General features: G+C 34.7%; 1 protein-coding gene, 1 long non-coding RNA gene and 3 pseudogenes across 2 annotated transcripts; 2 read left to right on the top strand and 3 right to left on the bottom strand.

Annotated features, from left to right (window-relative positions):
* Window positions 1–76: 76 nt before the first annotated feature.
* On the bottom strand, window positions 77–5,208 carry LOC120195862 (auxilin-related protein 2-like). The gene is made up of 9 exons (XM_039197801.1): window positions 4,266–5,208; window positions 3,450–3,679; window positions 3,157–3,353; window positions 2,941–3,070; window positions 2,712–2,809; window positions 1,367–1,432; window positions 1,124–1,213; window positions 806–982; window positions 77–348 (listed from the first exon to the last, which is right to left on the bottom strand). Exons 1-9 carry the CDS (start codon window positions 4,898–4,900, stop codon window positions 310–312), a joined length of 1,662 nt encoding a protein of 553 aa, XP_039053732.1. The 5' UTR covers window positions 4,901–5,208; the 3' UTR covers window positions 77–309.
* A 2,223-nt stretch (window positions 5,209–7,431) lies between these two features.
* Window positions 7,432–11,094, top strand: LOC120195881 (annotated as a pseudogene).
* Window positions 11,095–13,745: 2,651 nt separating this feature from the next.
* LOC120195889 lies at window positions 13,746–14,143 on the bottom strand. The gene is made up of 2 exons (XR_005523123.1): window positions 13,959–14,143; window positions 13,746–13,883 (listed from the first exon to the last, which is right to left on the bottom strand). It is a non-coding gene; the product is annotated as an uncharacterized LOC120195889 (long non-coding RNA).
* A 1,481-nt stretch (window positions 14,144–15,624) lies between these two features.
* On the bottom strand, window positions 15,625–17,029 carry LOC120195872 (annotated as a pseudogene).
* Window positions 17,030–17,944: 915 nt separating this feature from the next.
* On the top strand, window positions 17,945–18,601 carry LOC120195270 (annotated as a pseudogene).
* The last annotated feature ends 4,962 nt before the right edge of the window (window positions 18,602–23,563 follow it).

Below are 23,563 nucleotides of genomic sequence, written 5' to 3'. Positions count from 1 at the left end.
TGAAACAATATAAGAGAAGAAAATTCTACATATGGCATAAACAAATGAAACAGGTTTAGTAAATATTGTGGAATCTACTTGCTTCCCCCAAATCCATATTAATTTACAGTCAAACATGAAAAAGTTTGGTTCCTTAACAAGCATCTCATCTCTTGATAAAAGTCCCCAAATAGCAATGGCAATGTTCGGATGGTGCCCTTGCAAACTCATAACACGACTAAGGCTGGTTGTGTATCTTCAGTTCCAAAAATGAACCATTGCCTAATAAAAATAGCTCGAACTCTTCAAATGAACTATACCTTCTGGGTTCTAAGAAAGTTCTTCCTTGCTGAACTTGTTCCAAGCTTCCTGTTTCAATGCATAATAAAATGATTATATAACCAGCCATGTTAAAAAGGTTGTTTTCTTTTCTTTTCCTTAGCCTTGGCTTAAAACTTATTTTTCCATTTGTTTACATACAAAACTCTCAAACGTACTTATTCATTGGATGCTTTAAGCTTGATGTTTGCTAGGTGTCCTAAAAGATGAAAAACAATTAAGATAGGATATCTAGCATTTCTAAAGTACCGTCTCTTACCTGATCCCGGATTTTCTAACGAAAAAACCATCCAAATGAAACATGTTTTACTTAAAGATGCATCACTACAGATAAGTACTTGATAGACTGGACCAACCACACCAAAAATCAGAGTTTTGAACTTCATTTTATCCATTCTTTCATAAAGGATGTAAAGTGGTCCTTGAGGATACAGCCAATTTTTAAATAAATGATTCCTTGTAAATCATAATCAGATTCATGGCGTACCTTGAGAATATCGAAAACCTTTTCAGCAATATATTTTTGTTCAAGAGTGGCACCTTTCTGCTGAACCTTGTCAGGATGGACACATAATGTGGCCTTCCTATAAACTTTTTTGACAGAGCCAGAGGTTATCAAATCAGTAAGTGAAACTGGCTCCCAACCATATTCAGGCCAAAGTACCTATTTGTTAAGGTAAAAGGTTAGTTGTGCAAACCAAGAAGCCAAAAGTTCTAAACATTCAATAATGATTTCAAAACATCAAACTGATAATTTCTTATTACAAGGTAAATGCAGAGAATAGGAAAATGATCAGGAGCACACCTGTTGCAATGATGATAACAGTGCACGCATATTGCCTTCCTTCCCAGCAACCCAGCGTTTTATCTCAAAATCCATGGCTTCAGCAATCCTCTATGGAAATTAAGGTGAACAACAAACTCACTAGATGTCAAGAATTCATGACATAAACAAAGAAATGGTGCAAAAGCATGTAAAGAGCATAAACCATGAAGAATGAGAAACCCATATCTAATCTACAATAAAGGCATCGACTGAACTACTCACACGCCTCTCTTCTTGCTCATTCAGTGATTGAAGATCACGCTGGTTCATATCAGCAACTGCTCTAGCCTAGCACAAAAACAATCCAGAACTGTTAAAAGTTGAACTATGTTTTATAAAGAAAATATAATCTTTATTATAATATATAGATAGATAGATAGATAGATAGATAGAGAGAGAGAGTGGTCTATCAATAAAGGTGCGAACCAAGGTGTTTGCCAGGCCTTTTTGCCAGCACATAATGCATACCGATATACAAATCACAACAAGCACTAAAGGGTCAGTTATTCAGGAGAGTGGCAATGAGGTTCACTATATAAGTATGAAGCTCAAAGATGGCTAAAACAGCATAAGATGGAGTGTGGTGATCGCCAAAACCGCTTTAATTATCAGCCCACATTTGAGCTAGATGCTTAGCATTTCTTTTAAATTTTGTCCTGGAAAATTAGCCTTGTGCCTGGGTTGGCACCCCTTGGAGGCCTCAGGCTGTTCATTCTTTATTTGCGTGTTTATATATGTGAGGAAGCATGAGTGAGAAAATCAGAAACATATATCATTGTTCACTTGACTGTATTTCTGCACTCACCAGTAAATTACTTCTTATACTTCTACTAATTTAATGTAATTCAAATAATTAAGGAATAAAAAATAAGCCAACTTTAAGATGGCGGATATGCATAAGTCCCCCTCTAACTTAAGACTGTCAAGATTAAAATGGTGCCCTCCTCCTACCGGTTATTTTAAGATGAATGTTGATGGGGCTGTTAACTATGACTGGAGAAGAAGTGGTGTTGGTGGAGTTCTTAAAGATGCTAATAATAACAAGCTGGTTTCCTTCTCTAGAGCATTAGGACCTTGTTCTCCTATTCTTGCTGAGATTTTTGCGATCAAAGCGGGGTTAGCAGTGTTTTTTTATTCAGTTTGGAGGGACAAGGGAATTCTGATTTTAGAAAGTGACTCGTTTCTTGCTGTGAAGTGGATCAATAGCCCGGAACTTTGCCCGGTTCACCTTGTTGATTTGATTACAGAAATTCAGAAGACAGTTGTGCATTCTAATGTTATTATTAATCATATCAGCAGATGTATTAATGAGGAAGCTGATTGTCTAGCTAAGTCAGGAATTGGTTAGTGAGTGAGGAGGTTGTTGTTATGAGTTGTGGTTCTGGTGTATTATTTTGGTTATGTTTCTATGCTTGGTATTCTTATGTAATTATGGGTTATTAATATATCAAGGCACTCTTTTCCTCCTTCCGCTATTTGTCTCCACACAAGAGGCAACTATGAGGGAGGTTTTTAATGAGGCCTTCTATTCCTATAAAAAAAAAAGCCAACTTTAAGGTATACACACCATTCGATCCTGGGTCCTTTGGTGACGCCCCAATCTGGCTCTTCGTCTTTCTTCACTTTCCCCTGCAACTTCCTCGAATTTCCCAGATATTGAGGCAGCTTTTGAGAACAAAAGATATAAAAAAGATTAACATCAAAGAGCTAATGTACAAATATAACTTCCATAGCCAGACATAGTCCTTTTTTTTATAAAAGATAAAGTCCATTTTTATATCTCAGCAACAAAATACCTCCAAAAATAAAAGAAAGGTCATCTATTCCACTTGTCATGGTGACAGGAGAAGCCTTCTTTGCAGTTGGTGATGCACCTGCAGATGTCTTTTGCTGTCTGTCATGCGTATTTTGTTCAAACATGGGATCCTGATAAGAAGATAAAGAAAGAGTATCAATACAAAATTCTGCAGCTTTTAGAAAGCGGTGGTGCTTATCACATCTATAGTGCTCACCAAAGTTGTTGCCCTTGACTTTGGTGCACTATTTGATCTGGAACTCGCACCAAAAAAGGATTCCAGGTCATCTTCTCTATTCTGTTGAGTCCCTTTTGTAGCATCATCAGCTTCTTTAGATCTAGTAGTGTTATTGTGCACTCTCCCCATGGCAAAGTCTTCAAGTTCATCTATCAGAGATGCACCAGAACTCTTTACTGCATCAAGGTTCTCTCAATGTTACAAAGCTAATGATGGAATGGCAAAAGATAAATACACATTGGACATATTTTTTCTAAAGGATGCAGAAGAACCTTTATCAGCCTTCAAATCTTGTGCTGGTTTTGGAGGCGGCTTCAATGATTGTGAAGCATTTGATGAACCACGAGGCTTTGTTCCTCCAGATTGATTAAGCATGCTGAATTCTCCCAGCAGATCTGTGGGGGATTTTGAGAAAACATATTTTGAGTTCAAATCTGAGTCTAAATTGACAAAAGGTTCCTCTGCTGATCTGAAGGTTGATTTGGTTGCCTTAACATTGGTCCTGCATAATAATAATATTAATAACAACAACAAAAACATCAATTCCAATACTTGCATACTAAAAACATAATCATATTCAAGTGACTACTTCATAACATCTGACTGCAAATATGCAATGTTGTCAAGAACACGAGGTGCACTAGACGCTTAAACCCTTATATTGCCTCAGGCGCAAGGTGCAAAAAATGTGGTAGCTAGAGTGAAGTAAAGTCACAATATGTATATGTGTGAGTTTGTATATATATATAATTTATCTGCAAAAAATGAAATTTGTTATTGGTTAATATACATGATTTCCTTATGATCAATGTTTGTTGTGGAATGCTCAAATATTAAAAAGTATAGAGTTCAATGTTATCACTTTCTTACTAGTAAAGGTATATAAAAAAACAGAGAAAAAAAAAGAAATTAAAGAGAAATTTATTCAGGCTGGTTTTTTTATGCCTATTGCCTTACAAAAAAAATGTCTAGGTGCACTAGAATTGGGATAAAAAAATTCCTGGCCTGAAAGGGTCTGAGGCGCTTTTGTGGTATAATGCTAAGGTTTAAATGAAAAAATTATATCAATTTAAAGTAATTGTAAGTACCTATTAACAGGAGGACTGCTTCCACCAAACCCAGGTATCAAATCATCAACACCAGCCTCATGTTTTCCCGAATCATAAGAACCGTTAGAACACTTCAATTTCGCCGCCACACCACTAAAATCACCCAGGAAGTCACCGGTCGAACCCTTTTGCTTCGTTGAAGAGACAAAAGACCCAAAATCAGTACCGTTATTTGCATTTTGAGAGACGGGCATTCCTCCAAATAAATCATCAACGACGTAGGAATTCGTAGGCGAAGGTTTTGGACCAGAATTCAATAACATTGAAGACAAATCGAATGAAGATCCATTACTACTACTTTTATTACTCGTATTAGATTGCTTCGTTGTGGGGTTTTGAAAACCACCAAAATCGTCGCCAATACCAAAATAATTACGGGAGTTTTGATTGGGGAGAAAGTCGTGATCGTCAAGCATAGAGCCGTCACCGGGACCCGAATACCGCGAAGTTTTTGAAGAAAACGACGTGGGGTTTCCGTTCCCGAACCCAAAACTTCGGCCCGCGGTCGCGGTTGTGATGGCGGCGGGGGTGGATCGTTTGGCTTGCGACATCGGAACCGATTTTCCTTGCGGCTTTAAACCGTAATGCTCTGTTAAAACGCCAAATTCGTCCATAACTTCACTCTCTTTACAAAAAACAAAACGGATCGGAGTTTTACGAGAAAGAAATATGTGGGTATTTCGCAGATATGAATTAAGATCTATGAAGAAAACGTAATCTAAAACGGAAAACTTATCGAAATCGTGTGATTAGAGAAGCTTTATTATTTTCAGAGCTGAAATTTTGATCTGGGATGTAGAGAAATGAGAAGAGGGTTAGAATTCAAATAAAAAAACAAAAAATGGCAAGAATTAGCAGGGGAAAATAAAAGTTTTCAGAGGAAGACAAAGAACAGGTCTTTTTTCTCCGATTCTTCCCTCTCTTTCTTAGCTGAGTGATGGCCCAACCCCTCCAATATCTGCCACTTTTTTTTATTATTTTTAAAATGCTAGAAATTTTAATATATAAATAACAGGTAGACTTTGGTTGGCAACAATGATCCAAAATTATTTAAAAATAACAAATTTTGTTGCTCTAACGACTAGGTTACAACAGCGAAAAATAGCTATGCATTTTGATTAAATTAATAAATTTTCATCATTTATCGATTTATATATTAAAAAATCTTTAGTTTACGAATTTAATTTTTATAAGATGAAAAATATAGTTCAAAGTAAGATCGAAGTATAAAAAGATAATTACATAGAAAATTACATTGGGTCCCGTCATTCATAGGAGGGTTACTTACGATTCTTACAATTATATTCAACTCTTTCCTTTGCAGGAGGCTAATTCTAGCAAAATTTGTTCTTGTTGTCGTTCCAACGTATTTTATGCAATCAAGTCTACTTCATGTCAGGATTTACGACCATATTGAGAGATTAATACAACAAATCTTATGGGTCCTTTCAGTGTGTCGGTATCGGTTAGAAAACTATTTTACAACCTCGTTCTTGTGGAGGCCTAGACTTAAGGTCGATGCATTCTCATAACATCGCTCTCCTCTAGAAAATCTGCTTCCCTTTAATCAACAATCAGGAGGCATTATGGATTACTCTCTTACGATAAAAATACAAGTTGGTCGAACAATTTTGTATCTCTATAAAGCAAACAAACTGTTATACTCTCTGGTTATTTTTATCCAAAATTTGGAGAATATTCAGATCAAGCGTCTTTTAGTCTATTGGCAATGGAACAAGTATTCATTTTTAGATCGATTGTTAGATCCTTCGCCTATGGCCCCTTGTTGTCTTGAAATCTAATAATGCCCTCATTGATGCAGACCTTCTGGTTAGCGATGTGGTGGTTTCGTCCGGAGATTGAAACTAAGATTTCTTGCAACACTGCACCCGCCCGTCGTCCTTATGAGTCTCCACTCAATCCTTCCTCATTCTTTTGAATTGGTGAAGGTAGATGTGGTCAGTCAGCCCTGACAAATAGCTCTTTTACCACAAAAAGTGCTTATCATGTCCTCCTACAGAATCAGATTGTATAAGATGCTTCATATGACTGTCCTTGAGAGATCCTCTCCAACTCCGCCTGCTACCTTCGACACCTGACGGATGATGCATCATGTCTTGCACGTAGATCAATGGAGGAATCTATCTCTATATTTTTCGTGATTATCCATACACTTTGCTCTTATGAGAGTTGATTATTCAAAGAAGTTAGATTAGGGACTTCTTTGGACTCTCACTCACAGAATGGTTGCTCGCTAACATGTGTACCCCTTGCCTCTTCCAAGGTACGAATGTTCCTTGGATCAAATTGTTTTCCTCATTAACATGACTAGAAGTAATCTCTTACACTTGAGTATTCATTGGGCGAGTATGTTCGAACACCCTCACATTACCCATGTCAATGCACCATTTTCCGATACCATTGAAACTTATTGGCACGCTCCACTATCTAGTTGGGTTGCTCTTAACTCGAACAAGATAGTCTTCACCTCATCCTCTCTTAACTCAGCAGACAGCATCGTACGAGATTTCTTAGAAAATTGACTGAGAGGATTTTTCGAAGCCACTCGGGAACATGACTGTCGGAGCTTTGGGGATTGTTTGAAAGTTTAAAATTTGCATGATCTCAGGATTTAAAAAAAGTTCAATGTCAAATGAATAACTGCGACGTCTATCACATGATTTTTTCTACAAGCACACGTTCATGTCCCTTAACTCTTATTAGAGCTATCGCTTCTCTCCAAGATCATGCATAGGTTGTGGACTATATGCTCATCCGCCGTGTGGTTAGTTCAGCCGTTGATGTACTCGCCAAGTTTTCTCTACAACAAACACCAAGTTCCTTGTTGAACTCTGCTCCAGCCTCTCTCCAGGATATTTTCTAACAGAATACTAATGGACTCCAATAAAGGTACCTCATAAATTGTAAAGGCTTTGCCTTCATGACCTACTAAAACAAATTAAATCAATACTCTTATTATTTTATAATTTTTATTTAGTACTTAAAAATATTAGTTCAAAATAGTTTAATAAGTATATTTAACTTTACCCTAATCGAAAACATGTTATATTTGTGTGATTTCCAAACGACAGCTAGCCCTACACGCAAACAAAAACCAAAGAAGCGGGAAAAGAAAACCAGGAAAATAAAAGAATCTGAAAAATAAAACAAAAACAGAAGAAAAAATTAAGTCACAATTAAGGTGAGGAGGAGCAAGCAAGAGGGAAATGGCGCCAGTGTTGCAGAGCTTCCAACCTTGGGTTGAAAAATAGTACTATATCTTAATCACTCTTTCTTTTCTCTTTGTTTTTTTTATTGTAGTATAATTTGGTAGACATTTTTGTTTCGTCTCAGTCGGCCAAAGCAAGTGAAAGACGTGGCGCATCAAGACGAGGTTGTTCGAGTTCTCACCAACACCCTCGAGACCGCCAATGTAATTTTATCTTCTTTTTTTTTTTTTAATTTTCTCTCTTTTTGTTTTAAATTATGCAGAAACCCTAATTCAACACTATTTTTTATGTAGTGCCCGCATATGCTCTTTTACGGTCCTCCTGGAACTGGAAAAACCACTACCGCTCTCGCCATCGCCCACCAGCTATTTGGGTACTCTTTATTTTTGAATTTTTGACATATTGTTGTTTTATGGAAGTGAAACTTTGACCTAAATCCTTCATTTTCGATTGGTCATTTATTAACTTTTTGTGTGTGGAAATTTTGAGATGGCCACGTTTGCAATTAGATTTGAAGTGTCTCAAATTGAAGGTTAACTCTTTGGTGAACTTTTAGGCTTCTGCAATCACTGTAATGCTTCACTAGAGTTCAGAGTTCTGATTGTAGAGTTTATAATGTTCCTTTCATTTTACAACTTTACACGTATATGGGGTTTTCTACTTCAGTTTATCTGAATTCAACTGAAACCCAAATTTTGCAGACCTGAACTCTACAAATCTAGGGTGTTGGAGCTAAATGCAAGTGACGACCGTGGGATTAATGTTGTTCGCACAAAGATCAAAGATTTTGCTGCTGTTGCTATAGGGTCTGGCCAGTGTGCGGGGTATGCTCTCGTACTTTCCGATAAATAAGATTTCAAATTCGGTTTACAGTTGTTCGTTGGTCTTGTTTAAGTGTACCAATTTTCTCATTCTTCCTTTGTATTTCCCTAGGGGTTATCCTTGCCCACCGTTCAAAATAATTATTCTTGATGAAGCAGATTCAATGACTGAAGATGCTCAGGCATGTTTCTTTTTCTTTTTGGGTAGCCATTGTCGCACTTTACAATTCATGTAGACACATAAACTTGACTGCAGAATGCTTTGAGACGTACCATGGAAACTTACTCAAAAGTTACACGATTCTTTTTTATATGCAACTACATAAGCAGGTATATTTCTTCTATTTCTTTTTCCACAATTTTCTTTTACCCTTTTGACCACAAGTTCAGTGTGGTAAACTTTTAGCACTATAATGTTGCGATTGACTTGTAAATCACTATGGAAATTTGAGAATCGGAGGGTAACTATTAGGCATTATGTTATCGAATTTCATAGGATCATAGAGCCACTTGCTTCAAGATGTGCGAAGTTCAGATTCAAGCCACTTTCAGAAGAAATCTTGAGCAGTCGTATATTGCACATTTGTGATCAAGATGGCCTCAATTTAGATTCAGAGGTGTGAACCTGGTGTCTTAATCCTGTTGTACGAGTGATTTTTGATTAAATGGCTTCTTTCGTAAACATTTGATGTTTCACTGTAAGCACTTTCAACATTAAGTTCCATTTCACAAGGTGATCTTCGTCGGGCTATTACATACTTGCAGGTAAGTAATGGAATGCAATGCATTCCCAAAATTTATGAAATTATGATGCTGTGGATTATCCATGCTCTTCTACTATAGTTTTTGTTTTTGACAATTTGATTGCATACTTGTTGCAACTTGACCCAATTGTGTTTTCTGCTTACTGCCTAGTTTGTTTCGCTTTGTAAATAGCACTTTCCACATGAAGGGCTTTAACTATAATCCCTGTTATGAAATTGTAATTGTTGGTCGAAATAATGATTTGTAACTGCATTCCAGCACTATTAAAATAATGGTTTTACTGTGCTCCATTCCTACTAGGACATGCTCCCTGTGTCTATTATCTGTCTTGCTGGCCAACTGGCTTTTTTCATGCTTTTCAATATGCTTAATTTTGTGTTATGGATTACTTCAGGGAGCTGCACGATTATTTGGATCATAGATTTCTTCCAACGACCTAATTAGTGTGTCTGGGGTAAGTTGTATTTGTATGATTCATTTGACACTAAAGTTTCCCAATGCTAGTTAGTTTGCTCTAAAAATTTGCTTTGATTGATATTAGGATTCTCTTTGATTTATTTTCAACCCATCTTCTTTTACCCAAGATAGTTTTTGGATAACTGCTATGTAGAACAAAGGAGTCTTGATGCTTGAATTGGGTGTATAAGCTGCTGCAAAAGATGAGCAAGGGAAATTTACTCTCGAATAGGCTTTTTTTATAGTTACTAGAAGATGTTCAGACTTCAGTCTGAACTCTGAATTCAAAATTTAATTTATATACCTTTTGATTTTCTGTTTGCTGCCTTTATGGATGAGAAAACTAAGAAAGCTGTCATTTAATATGGCATTTTCTCTTGAATTTGTGAAATGTTCTTTTATGAAGAAAATCAAAATGAGAATCTCAAACTACATACCTTTTTTTTAATTGTACTATTTAATTGACTTTGGTATGCCTTGACACTAAAATTGCACTGTATCAGGTTATACCTCGAGAAGTTGTGGAGGCACTTTATGCTGCATGCAAAAGCGGTAACTTTGATTCGGCAAACAAGGAAGTCCTTAATGTAATTGCAGAAGGTTATCCAGTTTCTCAGATGATATCTCAGGTCTAATTTCTTTATTTTTCATCCATGATTAGTTGTCATTTTCAATTTCTAGATGTATTTGATACTAACATAATGCTTCTTCCAGTTATTTAATGTGGTTGTTGAGGCAGATGATGTACCAGATGAACAGAAAGCTAGAATTTGCAAGAGTTTGGCTGAAGCAGATAAGGTTACTTTGGCCACATAAACTTAGTTCTGTTGGTTATCTACTGCTAATTTCTTAGTTTTGGTACTTTTAGAATAGAAATGATATTGACTAAATTGATTCTTTTTTTCCCCCATAAAAATCATACCTATTCTTTGGTTGATTAACATAAGCTGGTAACGAAAGCTGAGATATAACAGGGGCCTAGACTGTTAAAATTTGTCTGCATTGGTGTAACTGTGCTGTCTTGAAGGAAATCCTATCGACCTATATCTTTCTTTATTTTGAAGTTATTGGAAATTGGCCTATTAAACATGACCAACAGCATATTTACTGGTACATCCGAAGTTGGGCCTTTCAATTATTTTCTTCCGACCTGCTCCATTGTTTCTTTACATCAGCCAAGAGTGGGAATTTTTCCCCCTACCGGGGGTTTATAGAGGAGACTGAATTTGTATGAATCAGTTCATTGGTGTGCAGTGTCTGGTTGATTGTGCGGATGAGTACTTGCAGCTGCTGGATGTGGCCAGCAACACAATGCGAGCTTTGCATAACATGCCACAAGAATTCTCTTTTGAAACTTAGCCAGAAAGCCCGGCGTAGGACGCCAGATGTTTTTGAAGATGAGAGATTCAACACTTTTGGACTGTAAAATGGCACATATTGCAACAAACATGCTTTTCAAACTTTGTATTATGCCTGATAGTCATTGATGGACCATCTTTTTGAATCTCTGTCATTTAACGTGGGAAATATTTATGTTGAATCTCTTTTTATCTGATCTCTAATCTAATGCCGAAGGAGGCACTCCTGTTTGCATGCTGCATCATATCAAAACAACAAAGCTTATTGGATTTAGTGGGAAAAAAAATCATGAAGGTGACCGGGACGGTTGCTCTATCCTATCATATTCCCACTTTTAAGGTGGGTTTTGCGTTTAATTTTCAACATTTTAAGGGAATTCCTTTGTTATCAATTTGTCAGTATCATAATGGTGAGACACTAATAAGATTGTTCTCCATTTGAGCTATTGAAGTTATTTTTACATTCTAATGAAGGGCATGAAACAGGTAAGGATTATCTGATCCTACTGTTTGTAACAGGTTTCTCACATATCTTACCAATTCATGACAAGTTGGTGGAGCCCCAAATTATCGAATCTTCTTAGCTCAGTAGCATTGTCCTGGACCCAAATAAGTGAGGCTTTAGACTATTGATTCATTCGGTTTTTATCAATTTTTAATTGGTTGATCATGAGTTTTGATTCAATCAATTCAACCCCTAAGGATTGCAGTCCTCAGGTAGTCAGGTTTGGTATTGGATGCTAAGATTGCCCCCATTTCAATAGAGTTTTTAGATTCTTTTCATCATTCTACACAATAGATTAATGAAATAAGTCAAATAAAACAGTGTGTGATTCAACAACAAATGAACTTTAAAGAAAGAAAAATCAAATAGACGCCTGAACCCATCAGTTCCACAGTCATACCTTTAGTCCCGCCGATACTTCAATACTTTCCCTTCATCACCCAAGCTATATGTAAGGATCAAACATTTGCACTCTTGTGCACTTCCTTTTTTACACCTTATATGATTGTGTGCTATGCTAGATATATGAAGGGTGACGGATTGGTATTCGGTTGACCATTGGATTTAACTTGGCCCCAACCATCGTCTGGTGTGGTTGTCATATTGTGAGTGTCGGTCCTGGAGAATCACTCTATGCAGCGGTAGAAATCAAAATTATTTACTAACAATAAGTTGGTTTAATAGAATGAAACATTGGATTCCTTAAACAAGGTTAGGTGTTTGAATTCTTGTATTTACGAATAGTATAAACTGAGTTGAGAGGGTCATCCCCATAAAAGATCTCTATATCCGATTCGAAATAATCGACTAATAGATTATATATTAGTGGTTAAAGAAAAGAATTATCGTTATTTGTTGGAAGGCTCTTTAAAATATCTAAATTTATGAGAGATTAATAAAGAATTATATATTTTGAGTCATGGCCACAACAATCCATTCAATATTCCGCCTTTGACCCCTTTAATAACTCTGTTTTGTAACAACTCAATCGATCACATGACTGGAGAGATTTCGTCACATAGCTGTCACTTAGCTTAATACCAAGGATATTGGCGTAAAAACAATTCAAGAGAATTAGGTTTGAAGTAGTTTGTTTTGATTTGTTAAAAACTTGAATCAAATTTAAATTCGGATTAAGTCCATTTGAATCTAGTATTGGTCGAGTTAAATTGGAGCAACTTGCGATATGTTTCGTGTCATTTACAATCCTACATACAATGATGATCAAATGTCCGGCACCTAAAAATCCACCAATGATGGACACAATAAAACTAGGTGTAATGGCAATACACCTAGTCATTAAATTCCTCAACCATTTTTTATCGTAAGATTCAAGAAACCCTGAAAGGAACAGCATGTAATAAAATTAATAGTCAATATTAGATTCATGACTAATTAATACCGTATTTTAAAGGACTTAATCAGCCAAACCTGTATGATAGATTGTCCTACATAAATGCCTGTAATGGTTGACCTTTGCCCTGATGCTAAAAGTGTAGATTGTCCTACATAAATGCCTGTAATGGTTGACCTTTGCCCTGATGCTAAAAGTGCAACGCCATATAGAGTTTTGGTAAATTTTCTCAACACATTCTATAATGAAAAGAAACAAAAACAAAGATTCTTAATTTCATTTTTTTGTACCAAGGAAAAATTTGGGTGTGTTAATTGTTATTTTTGGATCTGGAGAAGAAAAGAAGCAGAGTTGAGATAAAGATTATTGCGACGATTTCGATTATTCCCGGAAAGGTTATTAGCCGTACAGACGGTCCCGGACGCAGAACCTACCATGATGTTGATAAAAAAAAGCTACATACAAGGCGAAGCCGCTCTCTATCAGGAAAAATATACAAGCATCCTAACAGAGGAATGACAACCACCTTGGCTTAGCATATGTGGACATACTAGACCTATTGCATTACACATACATCATACTGAATTTTAATATATGCCATATGATAAATAAATTGGTTATTTTTGCTCACATTAATGCCTCCAACAGAGTTGGGTATTTTTCTTGAGAGCACCAGAGCTGAGTGAAGGAAGAAATTGTGCCCGTGTTTCACAGCATTTGTTAGAGTTAGAAGTAACGACAACTGTATTTAAGCCTTTATTAAATGAAGAAGTTGTTGAACATAAAGAGATACGTTATTCTTACGACATAACAAGGGCACCCAAGAGAGCAACGGTGTCGGCGGCGGCTCCTTCGCCGGCAAACTTAAGAACTATCATGCCTTTAACAACACCAGAGCCACATAAACCCTGTGAATCATTTCTTGTTTTCGGTTATCTTTAATGAATAAAACAATTGTGGTTGATTTTTGTATGTTGCAAATGATGACTTAAATAAAAAGAAACCTTCAGGTATATCAGCAGCTATGACAGCAACCTCTGCGAGTAACCATAAGCAATATTTCACCAGTGGTGGTACTCGGCCTTGCACAATTCTGAGAAGTGTTTGCCTGAAAGAAATTGCTCAATAAAAAATGTCCGAAATGGAAATTTGATTGTTGTTAGTATGAAAGATGCATAGTCACCAGTGCTGACTCCAAGACTTGCAGCAAGAGACTGGATTATGATCAGATCAAAGACTAATCCAATTAGAACCACCCAAAGTAGCTGAAGATTGCAAAGAATTATGACAGCAGATTTAGCTAATGTTGTGCCATTTAAGAAGGATTATAAAGGCGTACTCTTTAACTTATAACCTCAAATCCATGGCTAAAACTTTAAACGAAATTTTTATTCATTTTACTAAAGGTGTCAACCATGGATTTGAGGTAATAAATAAAAGAGTAAACCTTTAGGAATTCATATTTCATATCATATCTAACAAATGCTCTATATATCATATTTAATGGTTAAAGTCTATTATATATTTCGGTATCATATCTAGAAGTTGATTTTATTTCTTCTATTATGAAAAATTACTTTAGTTTTTGTATGTCTAAAAAAGTTAACATTTTGATCTAAAACTATAAAGTTGTTATTAGTTGACTTATACATTCTGGTTTAAACACTTTTTAAATCCCTCGATTTTGAATTCAAGCATATTAATCTCTCTAAGAACATATGTTCTTTTTTGTGAGTTTTTACATATAACTTTTAACAATTATGAAATCTAACTTTAAACTTTGTTGTATTCACTTACAATAATATTACAATTACAAAGTAAAAACATAAACAAGAATTAATTTCTGCAATCACACCAAGAACTAACACATAAAGAAAACATTCCATAAATAATGTCACCAAAGGTAAACCCAGAGATAAATAAAGATATGGATCAAGCTGTGTCTGAAAATTTGATTGATTTTCTGGAGGAAGTAGGATGTGAAAGTGAACATCAAGAAAGTAGAGTTTACATACAGATAGATAATCACTAGTGACCCAATTCAATTCTACATCAATTCTTAATTTTACTGCCCCATAGTTATCAGAATCTTTGCTAGTTTCACCTATTCTACAAAAAAAAGATTTCAACTTACATAAAATTCATAATCAAAATGCTAGGGGTGAAAAGGAAGAAAAGGAAACATTTTCACCTTTCTATCAGCATAACTTTTATTCTTTTTCCTCCATTTTTCTGAGACACCGAAGGTAAACACCATGGCGTCCGAAACAATCACCTCCTCTGGCACCACTACAGCCGCCTTCGCGGCTGTCACCTCTGCCCTACAAGCTCAACCAGTAATCATGCCACCATTAACACCTGCAGTAATGGTCACTTCTGGATTAGCACCACTTCAGCCATTCCGCCACCGCAGTGGCCTCCAGGGTCACTTCTGGATTAGTCCCTTCAGTTTTTATTAGATATGCAGATGAAGCAGAGAATGACTATGAAATATAATGTCACAAGTCACAACCCTCAAGGAAAAAAAGGGCCCAACAAATATGCCAAATGTGTTAATCTCTCAAGGAGAACTTCCGTATCAGTTTCTTTTCATAGAAAGAAATGCTTTATCTATAAAGTTACTAGAAAAACTGAATCGTTGAAATTCATGTAAACAAATATTTTTGTTGTATACAAGACCATAAACTAGATGGATAAGTTGGAAGTAGGAGAATTCAATAGAAATTGGTATGAAAAATCGAAACGCAGGAGAGTTTAGAACTATAAGTCAGCAAGTGATTATAATTTGGAATAAAAGCATTCAGAAGTAAAGTTCAATTTACTAAGTAATACTTACCACAAGCGTGCCCCGTCAGTCGACTATACTCTTCTGACTTCTCCTTGTCTGCTGTACTTTACACGGTTGAGCATAATCAGCTTTTTCTTGAAAACTAAACTTCCTCCACAGTCCTTGTTGTCCGTATGCAACTCTTTACATGTTTCACTTCATCACCTGTCTACATCGACTTTCGATACCATCTCTTATTCTTTTATGCAGCTCATCATCAATCAAATTGGTTGCTCCTGCTGAATTGAGTGCATCACAAACTAACTTATATGTATACTCTCTTGGGATAGATCCCCCTGCAACCAACTCGAAAAGAAAATCCTTGGCCTCCAACACCCTTCACACAGAGCATGTATAATCGGAGTATACAAACTATTTGTTGCTATCCCATGATTCATCCGTCGCATCCTCTGCATCATCTCAATACCTTTATCAATCTGATTAACAACACAGTAGTACCTAATAAAAGAATTCTAGGTGATCCTGTTTGGAACACAGTTTCTTTTATTCACATCTTCAAAAAGTTTCAACGCCCTTTCAATTCAATTCGTCTTAAAACAACCATCAATTAAACAATTGTAAGTCACAACATCTGGAACGAAACCCTTAAACAACATTTCACGAAACAAGTGATTCGCCTCATAAAACCTCCTTTCCGACATCCAGTTTGTATACTGAATTTACAATAACTTTTCAAAATTGTGTAAGTAACTATAGACATCTGGTAGACATCTAAAACCTGGTAACTCCATTTGTTCCAACAAAAACCTTGCTTTATTAAAATTCCCCACTCTACAAAGAGCATGAATAATCATATTATATGCAACATCAGGTTTGCAATGAAACAGCTTCATTCTATAAAAGCAAGCTAATGCTTCATTAACTAACCCTTCATCTCCTAGGAATTTAATCAAACAGGTGACGGAAGAAGTAGTAACAAGCCTCCCATTTCCACTTCTAGACATTTCCTTCAGAAAACGCCAAAGACCGTTCAAGTTTTTACCTTTAGCTAAAACAAAGGCCATTTCTTTACAAGTTTTCTCATTATGGGCAAACTCCAAAAACTTTTCTACCCAGAAATAGAATTCAATTGCTTTATCTTATCCTAAAGCAACCTTTTGGGGATTTCTATAAGCAGCAGGGCCGACGACAATAACATTGTGGGAAATCTTGGATTTCTCTTGTTTAAGGTTTCTTTTTGAAGGAGCACGGTGGCGAAAACCCTTTTGGCGGCCAATTGAACGAGGCAATTTAAAAAAGAAGTTGGGAATGGATCTTAAAATGTCTGAAACTGAATCAGTTGTCCATGGATTTGAGATTGTTGAAGAAGCGAGATGAGCATCAAAGGGTCGGTTTTGGAGCATCATTGATATCACTTGGTGTACTATGCCATCGTAGCTGCTTTGCGATGGCTTTGTTGGAAACATCTTTAGATTAAATTTTGCTCAAATTTAGTTTTTCTTTGTATTTCTTACGCTGACTAGGAGATAGATCAAAGGATGGGCAGAGGTGTTTGAGTTGCGGTCCTGTCTTTAATTTTTTTAATATTTTATAGTTTATTTTTTATATATTTTAATTAATAATTTAATTTTAAAATTTTATAATCTTAAATTATTCAGAGTTAATTGCATAAAATTTTAAAATTTTAATAGAGTAGTCGATTTTATGACGAATATAGTCCACATCGATGATTTTTGGATCAAAATTTCTCAATACTCCCGGTGACTATAAAGTCGATACTTATAAAGAATGTTTAGGAGTTAATAGCTAGAATGTTTATGTCTTTATTTCACAAAAAAAAATTATAATCTTAAAATCAATAACTTATATATAACTAATAAAATCATTTTTAATCCATTACATAAAATTTTGGTGATATAGTATACATGGATAATCAAGGGACAGATGAGACAGTTGCCCACTGAAAGTTTAAAAGTATCATATATTTTATATTTTTTTATGTATTTTCTATTAAAAATTTGATTTAGTCCCCTAGAATTTTATAAATCTCACCTTCCTAAAATGTTAAAGGTTCGTCTCCAACATAAAATTATGTGTCCGTCCCGGATGGTTAAGATCCCATAATGAACCAAAAATCATGAAAAAAATAATAAATAATAATGATAATAATAAATTTGGGTGGCTTATTAGATATGCTATGCTATTACATTGCATAAAATAAAGCTGCCCCCTTCAAAGAAAGCTAAATTTTAGGCTACATTCAAGGTACATGAAGAATCAAAGAACATTACATATTTGGACTTCCATCGCTTCGTATGGAGGTTGCCTTTACCTAAAGAAAACCTAAGAATTAGCTCAAATTATATATATTCATGTGGATGGGATCTCCATTTCAACTTCGTTTGAAATTAAGATTTGTATTCGTCTTTCGATGGAAAACGAAGATACAAAACAATCATCAAAGAGAGTGTCCTTCACCCAACTCGAACAAGTCAACTCCGATTCCACCATGGCGATGTCATTGCAAGAGCAAGAAAGAGTTTTTTTCAATGATCGAAAGTGATGATAGTGAGGCGTCTTATGAAGAAGGCGACGTTAACGATTATGAATATTTTGAAGGCCTCGAAGTCGGAGGTGGTTTAGAGTTTCTTGAAGGACAAGATAGCAACGACACCGAAGATATGGAGGATGACAATGATTTCGAAGAAGATGAGATAGATGTGGATGATTTATCGTACGAAGAGTTGATTGCTTTGGGAGAGATTATAGGAGTGGAGAAGAGAGGGTTATCTCCGAAGGAAATTTCGTCGTGCTTGATTCAATGTAAGTTTCGATCTGTTGAGTGCAAAACCGGAATCGATATGTGTGTAATTTGTCAAGTTGAATACGAAGAAGACGAAGGTGTCGTGACTCTTGGAAATTGTGAACAGCCATACCATTCAGATTGTATATCAAAATGGCTTCGAGTTAAGAAGATTTGCCCCATATGTAGCACTGAAATTTCACCCTGCAACAATCAATGCTCCGATCTCCTTTAAATTCAATTCATCAGTTTGGCTTGTAAATTCTTATGATTTGACAACTCAACTGCACAACGATATTTAATTGACAATAAAAATGGAAAATTCCAATTATAAATTACCAATATCAATGGTAGAAATTAGAACACAGTTTCAACTTGAAACTGGCTCACAAACAAGATTTGGCTGATGATGAGGTAACTTATTGTTATATTTCACCCATATTATAATTGATAATTGAATTAAAAGTTTAGAGTTTAGAACAATTCTAGTGGTAAAAAGTTATTTGGTATTTAAGTTTATTTAATAAGTAAATACTTATTTGATATATTCCAGATTTTGATATAGATGTCAGATTGAAAGATACATGTTTTATTATGTAAATCTCTACATTTAAAATGAATTATTATTTTTATCATCCATGGAGGTATGTAAGATTGAACCGCGTTAAATCTCATCTCTTGTATGTGATCTTTTCTATATTGATATTGCTTCAATTATTTTTTTTGCTTCTAAATGCCTAACACTTACAACTAAACCATCCATGACTCTACCATAACGTCCGATTAAGGAAGCCCTAATGGAAAGACCAATCTTCCCATAAGTGAAAGATAGGTGTTGGCAGTATTACTACAAAATGAAAACTTTAGCATCGACAGGACAATTAAATAAAAATTATAAAGAAATTTCTTTTGTAAATTATGTTGGGGTGAACTAATGTCAGAAATAAATTTCATCTCGATTAGTGTAATCGTTGCACTAGATGATGTCCTTCAAGATTAACACAATCTCTTTAAAACCCGTATAGGCATACATCAAAGTCTAGAGTAGATAAAGGATGGTATTGCTCTCCCTCGAAATAACCAAGTGGTAAGGAAAAATCTTCGAAAAAGTGAAAGGAATTTTTATTTATTTTTTGAAAAGCTTGTTAAAGGATGATCTAAAACAACATAAATAATTCGGTATTTATAGATGGAGGATAATACACGAACGATATACGTCAAAGACACAAACACAAATTCAGCGAAACAAGCGACAACAATAACACAAAGAGTTCAAAGGAGTGACAGGCAATCATTGTTTATTTGTCAAAGTAGAGCTTCAGCTGGTGCCCTACGCCAGTTTCCATGGCCAACTTTGAAGGCCAAATTCACTTGGCAGTTACTAATTCCTTGGCTAAGGAAGGAATTTATAAGATTAAACACATGCACAAAAGAGGAGAAAAGGAAGTTAGAGCTTATGAAGAAAAGAAAAGCGTAGCAGTTTTACTACTCTAATCTAATTACTAGTAATCGAACTAAAGAAGTAATAGAGGCTGGTTGATTCATCTATAACTAAACTACTTAATCCAAACTAAAGTACTAGTGCAAGAAGAGTTTGAAAATTAGTGGTGGTTGATTCATCTTTAATTAATGGATTTTAGTAATCTATATTAGATTTAGTGATGGGTATGTAACACCCCCAACCCGTACCCGACCCGGATACGAGTCCGAGGTGTCACATTGACTTTTCAAACTTTGACTCTTGACAAAATTCAAAGAAAATTTAAAACTTTCCTTAAAGTAAAAGCAATTTAGTTACATAATTTGACCACAATAACCAAAATTGATCAGAGCATATTTAACTCAATCAATTAGTACATGCCAACTATATTCAAAATAACAAAAATCATTTAACTCATCTATTTTCTGATCTGAAATCTTGTAAGGGAGATGCTGACCTGTATTGCTCCTCACAGCTTCCATATTCACTTTCTGTAACCTGCGTGTGAAACACTCACATGCTAAGTCGATGACTTAGTGAGGCATAAAGAAAACACATCTAATGGAATTCATACCCACTAATCATGCATGACTGTTTTATGCTATCAAATTATACAACTCATTTACATATACATCAACATATATTCATGTATATTATGTAACAGATACCATAACCCCTATCACACATATATCATATCATGCACACATCATATCACACATCATATACATATATCACATACATTGTTCTCATATCACCAAGACATATATGCACTTCTACCATGTCACGAGAAATACACATATCATTATATCAAATTATGTTCTCTTTTCAAAGCCCATGTACACATGTGAGAACTATAAATATGTGAGTCTATAGAGGTTGTGCACTATGCTGTCACCACAGCTCGTATAATTGCACCGAAGTGCCACGTAGAATTGCACCGGAGTGCCGTGTAGAATTGCACCGTAGTGGCATATAATAATGTCCATAAGGACCACATATCATTCCTTAAGAATCATATACATATACTAGGGATCAAGTATGTGTCTCACCAGACTTCACACATGTTCCAAAGAATACATATATGTCCCGAAGGACCACATATCATTCCTTAAGAATCATATACATATGCCAAAGATCAAGTATGTGTCTCACCAGACTTCACACATGTTCCAAAGAATACATATATATCCCGAAGGACCGCGTAGACCCTCGACTCTTGGCATGCCAACTATACTCTTAGCTCTCAAGACACATAACATGGGTATTTTCTTTTATACTTATCATTTCACATAACACATAGTTCAATTACTCATAGAACATTTTCATATGAGTCACATTTACATGTCACATAGCTTATATACTTTCTCACGTAGTTATATAGATCCATATCATATAACATATATCCCAAAGTGCATATAATCACATATATCATATCATATAGCTTAGATCATTTCTCAGATATTCATATAAACATACATATCATATCTTGTTCACATATGATCATATATGCTTCATATAACACATAGAAACACCTAGAACACTTTGTCATAGCTTATACCAATTTTCAGAGTCCTTTCATATTACCTGATGACATATATCATATAGGTATATAATAACTGATATCATATCATCTACCTTATGCTCCATTTCTTTGTATTCCTTTAGATTATATAAATTATATCGTATTTCTAAACATATATCATTTAATAGTATTTTTATTTAGGTACTAATTTAATCTCTTTACTTAATTCAATTTCATATATTCATTATAATCTTTTCATATCGCTCCATAGATATTGAGCATATAACTTATCTTGCATATTCGTATCGTCCCTTTATATTCAAGTTTCCTAATTGATATACTATTTCCATTTCATTCTATAATTCAATCTTATTTAGTTCCCTTACTCTCATTAAATCAAAAAGCTCTATTATACTAATTCTCATAATAAATCATACCACTATGTACTTGTCCAACTCATGTTTCCATTATGCATATACTGTTACCTATGTTTACCTAGTTCATATCACTTCTCGTGAACTCACTTTCATCATATTTTCCTATTATTGCATATTTTATCTCATAACCATGTATTCACATAGTCTTATATTTCATTATCATATTACTTATATTTGTTCTCCTATGACTCTTTATAAACATCTATTTTCCATTTCCCTACATCTCTTGACTTATCTTCTATATTCCTATAATTTCATAACTTATTTTATATTCTCTCATTAACACTTAATCGTGTTTTCACATAAACCACATGGCACATACAAAACATATCAATTCAGATAATCAAACATACATACACTCATATTCAACTCATGCCTTTAATCATGAATTCATATGTAACACTTCAGGAAATAGACTCATCGCAAGTCTTATTCCCATCACACACCATATACTATTGAGTATGCACTCACCTGGTCTCATTAGTCAATCTCGATCTCTAATCTTTCCCCTGATCGATCTTACTTGCCAAATGTTCCAGAATTGCCTTATGCTCAGAATCTTTGCTTATGGCTTCACGGTGGAAAAGAAGAGAATGAAGAAGAGAAGTCTGGAACTCTCTCATATTTCCCACGTTTATAATACTCAAAAAGAAAGATAAAAATCTTTCCCATGAAAAGACCATTTTGCCCCTTTAGTTCATCCATCTTTGCTATTTAATCCAATATTAAAATTCTTTACTTAAATCCCAAGACTTTTAAATTTCATTTCTAAATTGAACACAAAACTTTCAAAATTTACAATTTAGTCACTGACCCTGATTTGGGATGTTACAGGGTATATGTTTACAATTAAGATGATCATCAGAGTGTAGGCATCCCGAGTTGATGCGTCGTTTATGAACATTTAGAGAACTCCTAATTGTTGTATATCTTATATGAGTAAATTAGATTTTCGATCGTCATCATCATCAATCTCCCGCTAACTTAAGTTGGTGTATATCTTATAGGCTTCCCCTAATAGTAGATGTATATCTTAGTTAGGTTGGGTAATTATCTGACTAGATCTCTTTTGATCTTGTGTTTTCTTATCTTTGTCATATGTTTTTCGGTCTCCATTATTTGTAACAAAAAGTATCAGGTAGTAGGAGTGAACATTCATTTGAATTGATTAAAAATATTATGAGTTATGACAAAATCTTTAACGATATAAAATTGTTACATATTTATAGAATTTCGTATATTGAATAATATATAATAAAATATTAATGAGTAGAAATAAATTATTTTTTACATTCTTATTATAAAACAAGTTAACATATTTTAAATTTAAATATATGTATTTATTTTATAACATTAACTATACGATCAATATTTTATCTTTTCAAAAATATTTTGGACAACATCACTAAACACTTGAATCTTAAATCAAACTTTAAATATAACGCTTAATATTTGTAACACACTTATCAAGAGTCTTTTTTTTCAAAAACAATGCTAATCATACTTTAGTTGATGCAGTTGTCTTTAAGAAGCGACAGCTCAAACGGAGACAGCATGTGGGCGTATGTTATTTATGTCACAAGGAATATCTAATCTGCTTTTATGAATGAAACAAACTGAATTGAAAGAATTATCATAAAAGATCTCAGTAAAATCACTTGATATGAAATAGTCGATTAATAGTTTAGTTAAAAAGGTTAACAAAGAAGTGGACACCAAAATACATTAGAATGATGCTCAAAAATTGTTAATTTCCGA

This window comes from Hibiscus syriacus, unplaced genomic scaffold (assembly GCF_006381635.1).
Source record: "Hibiscus syriacus cultivar Baekdansim isolate YM2019G1 unplaced genomic scaffold, ASM638163v2 tig00004620_pilon, whole genome shotgun sequence".
Taxonomy (NCBI): Eukaryota; Viridiplantae; Streptophyta; class Magnoliopsida; order Malvales; family Malvaceae; genus Hibiscus; species Hibiscus syriacus.
This window is presented reverse-complemented; position numbering and strand designations above follow the sequence as displayed.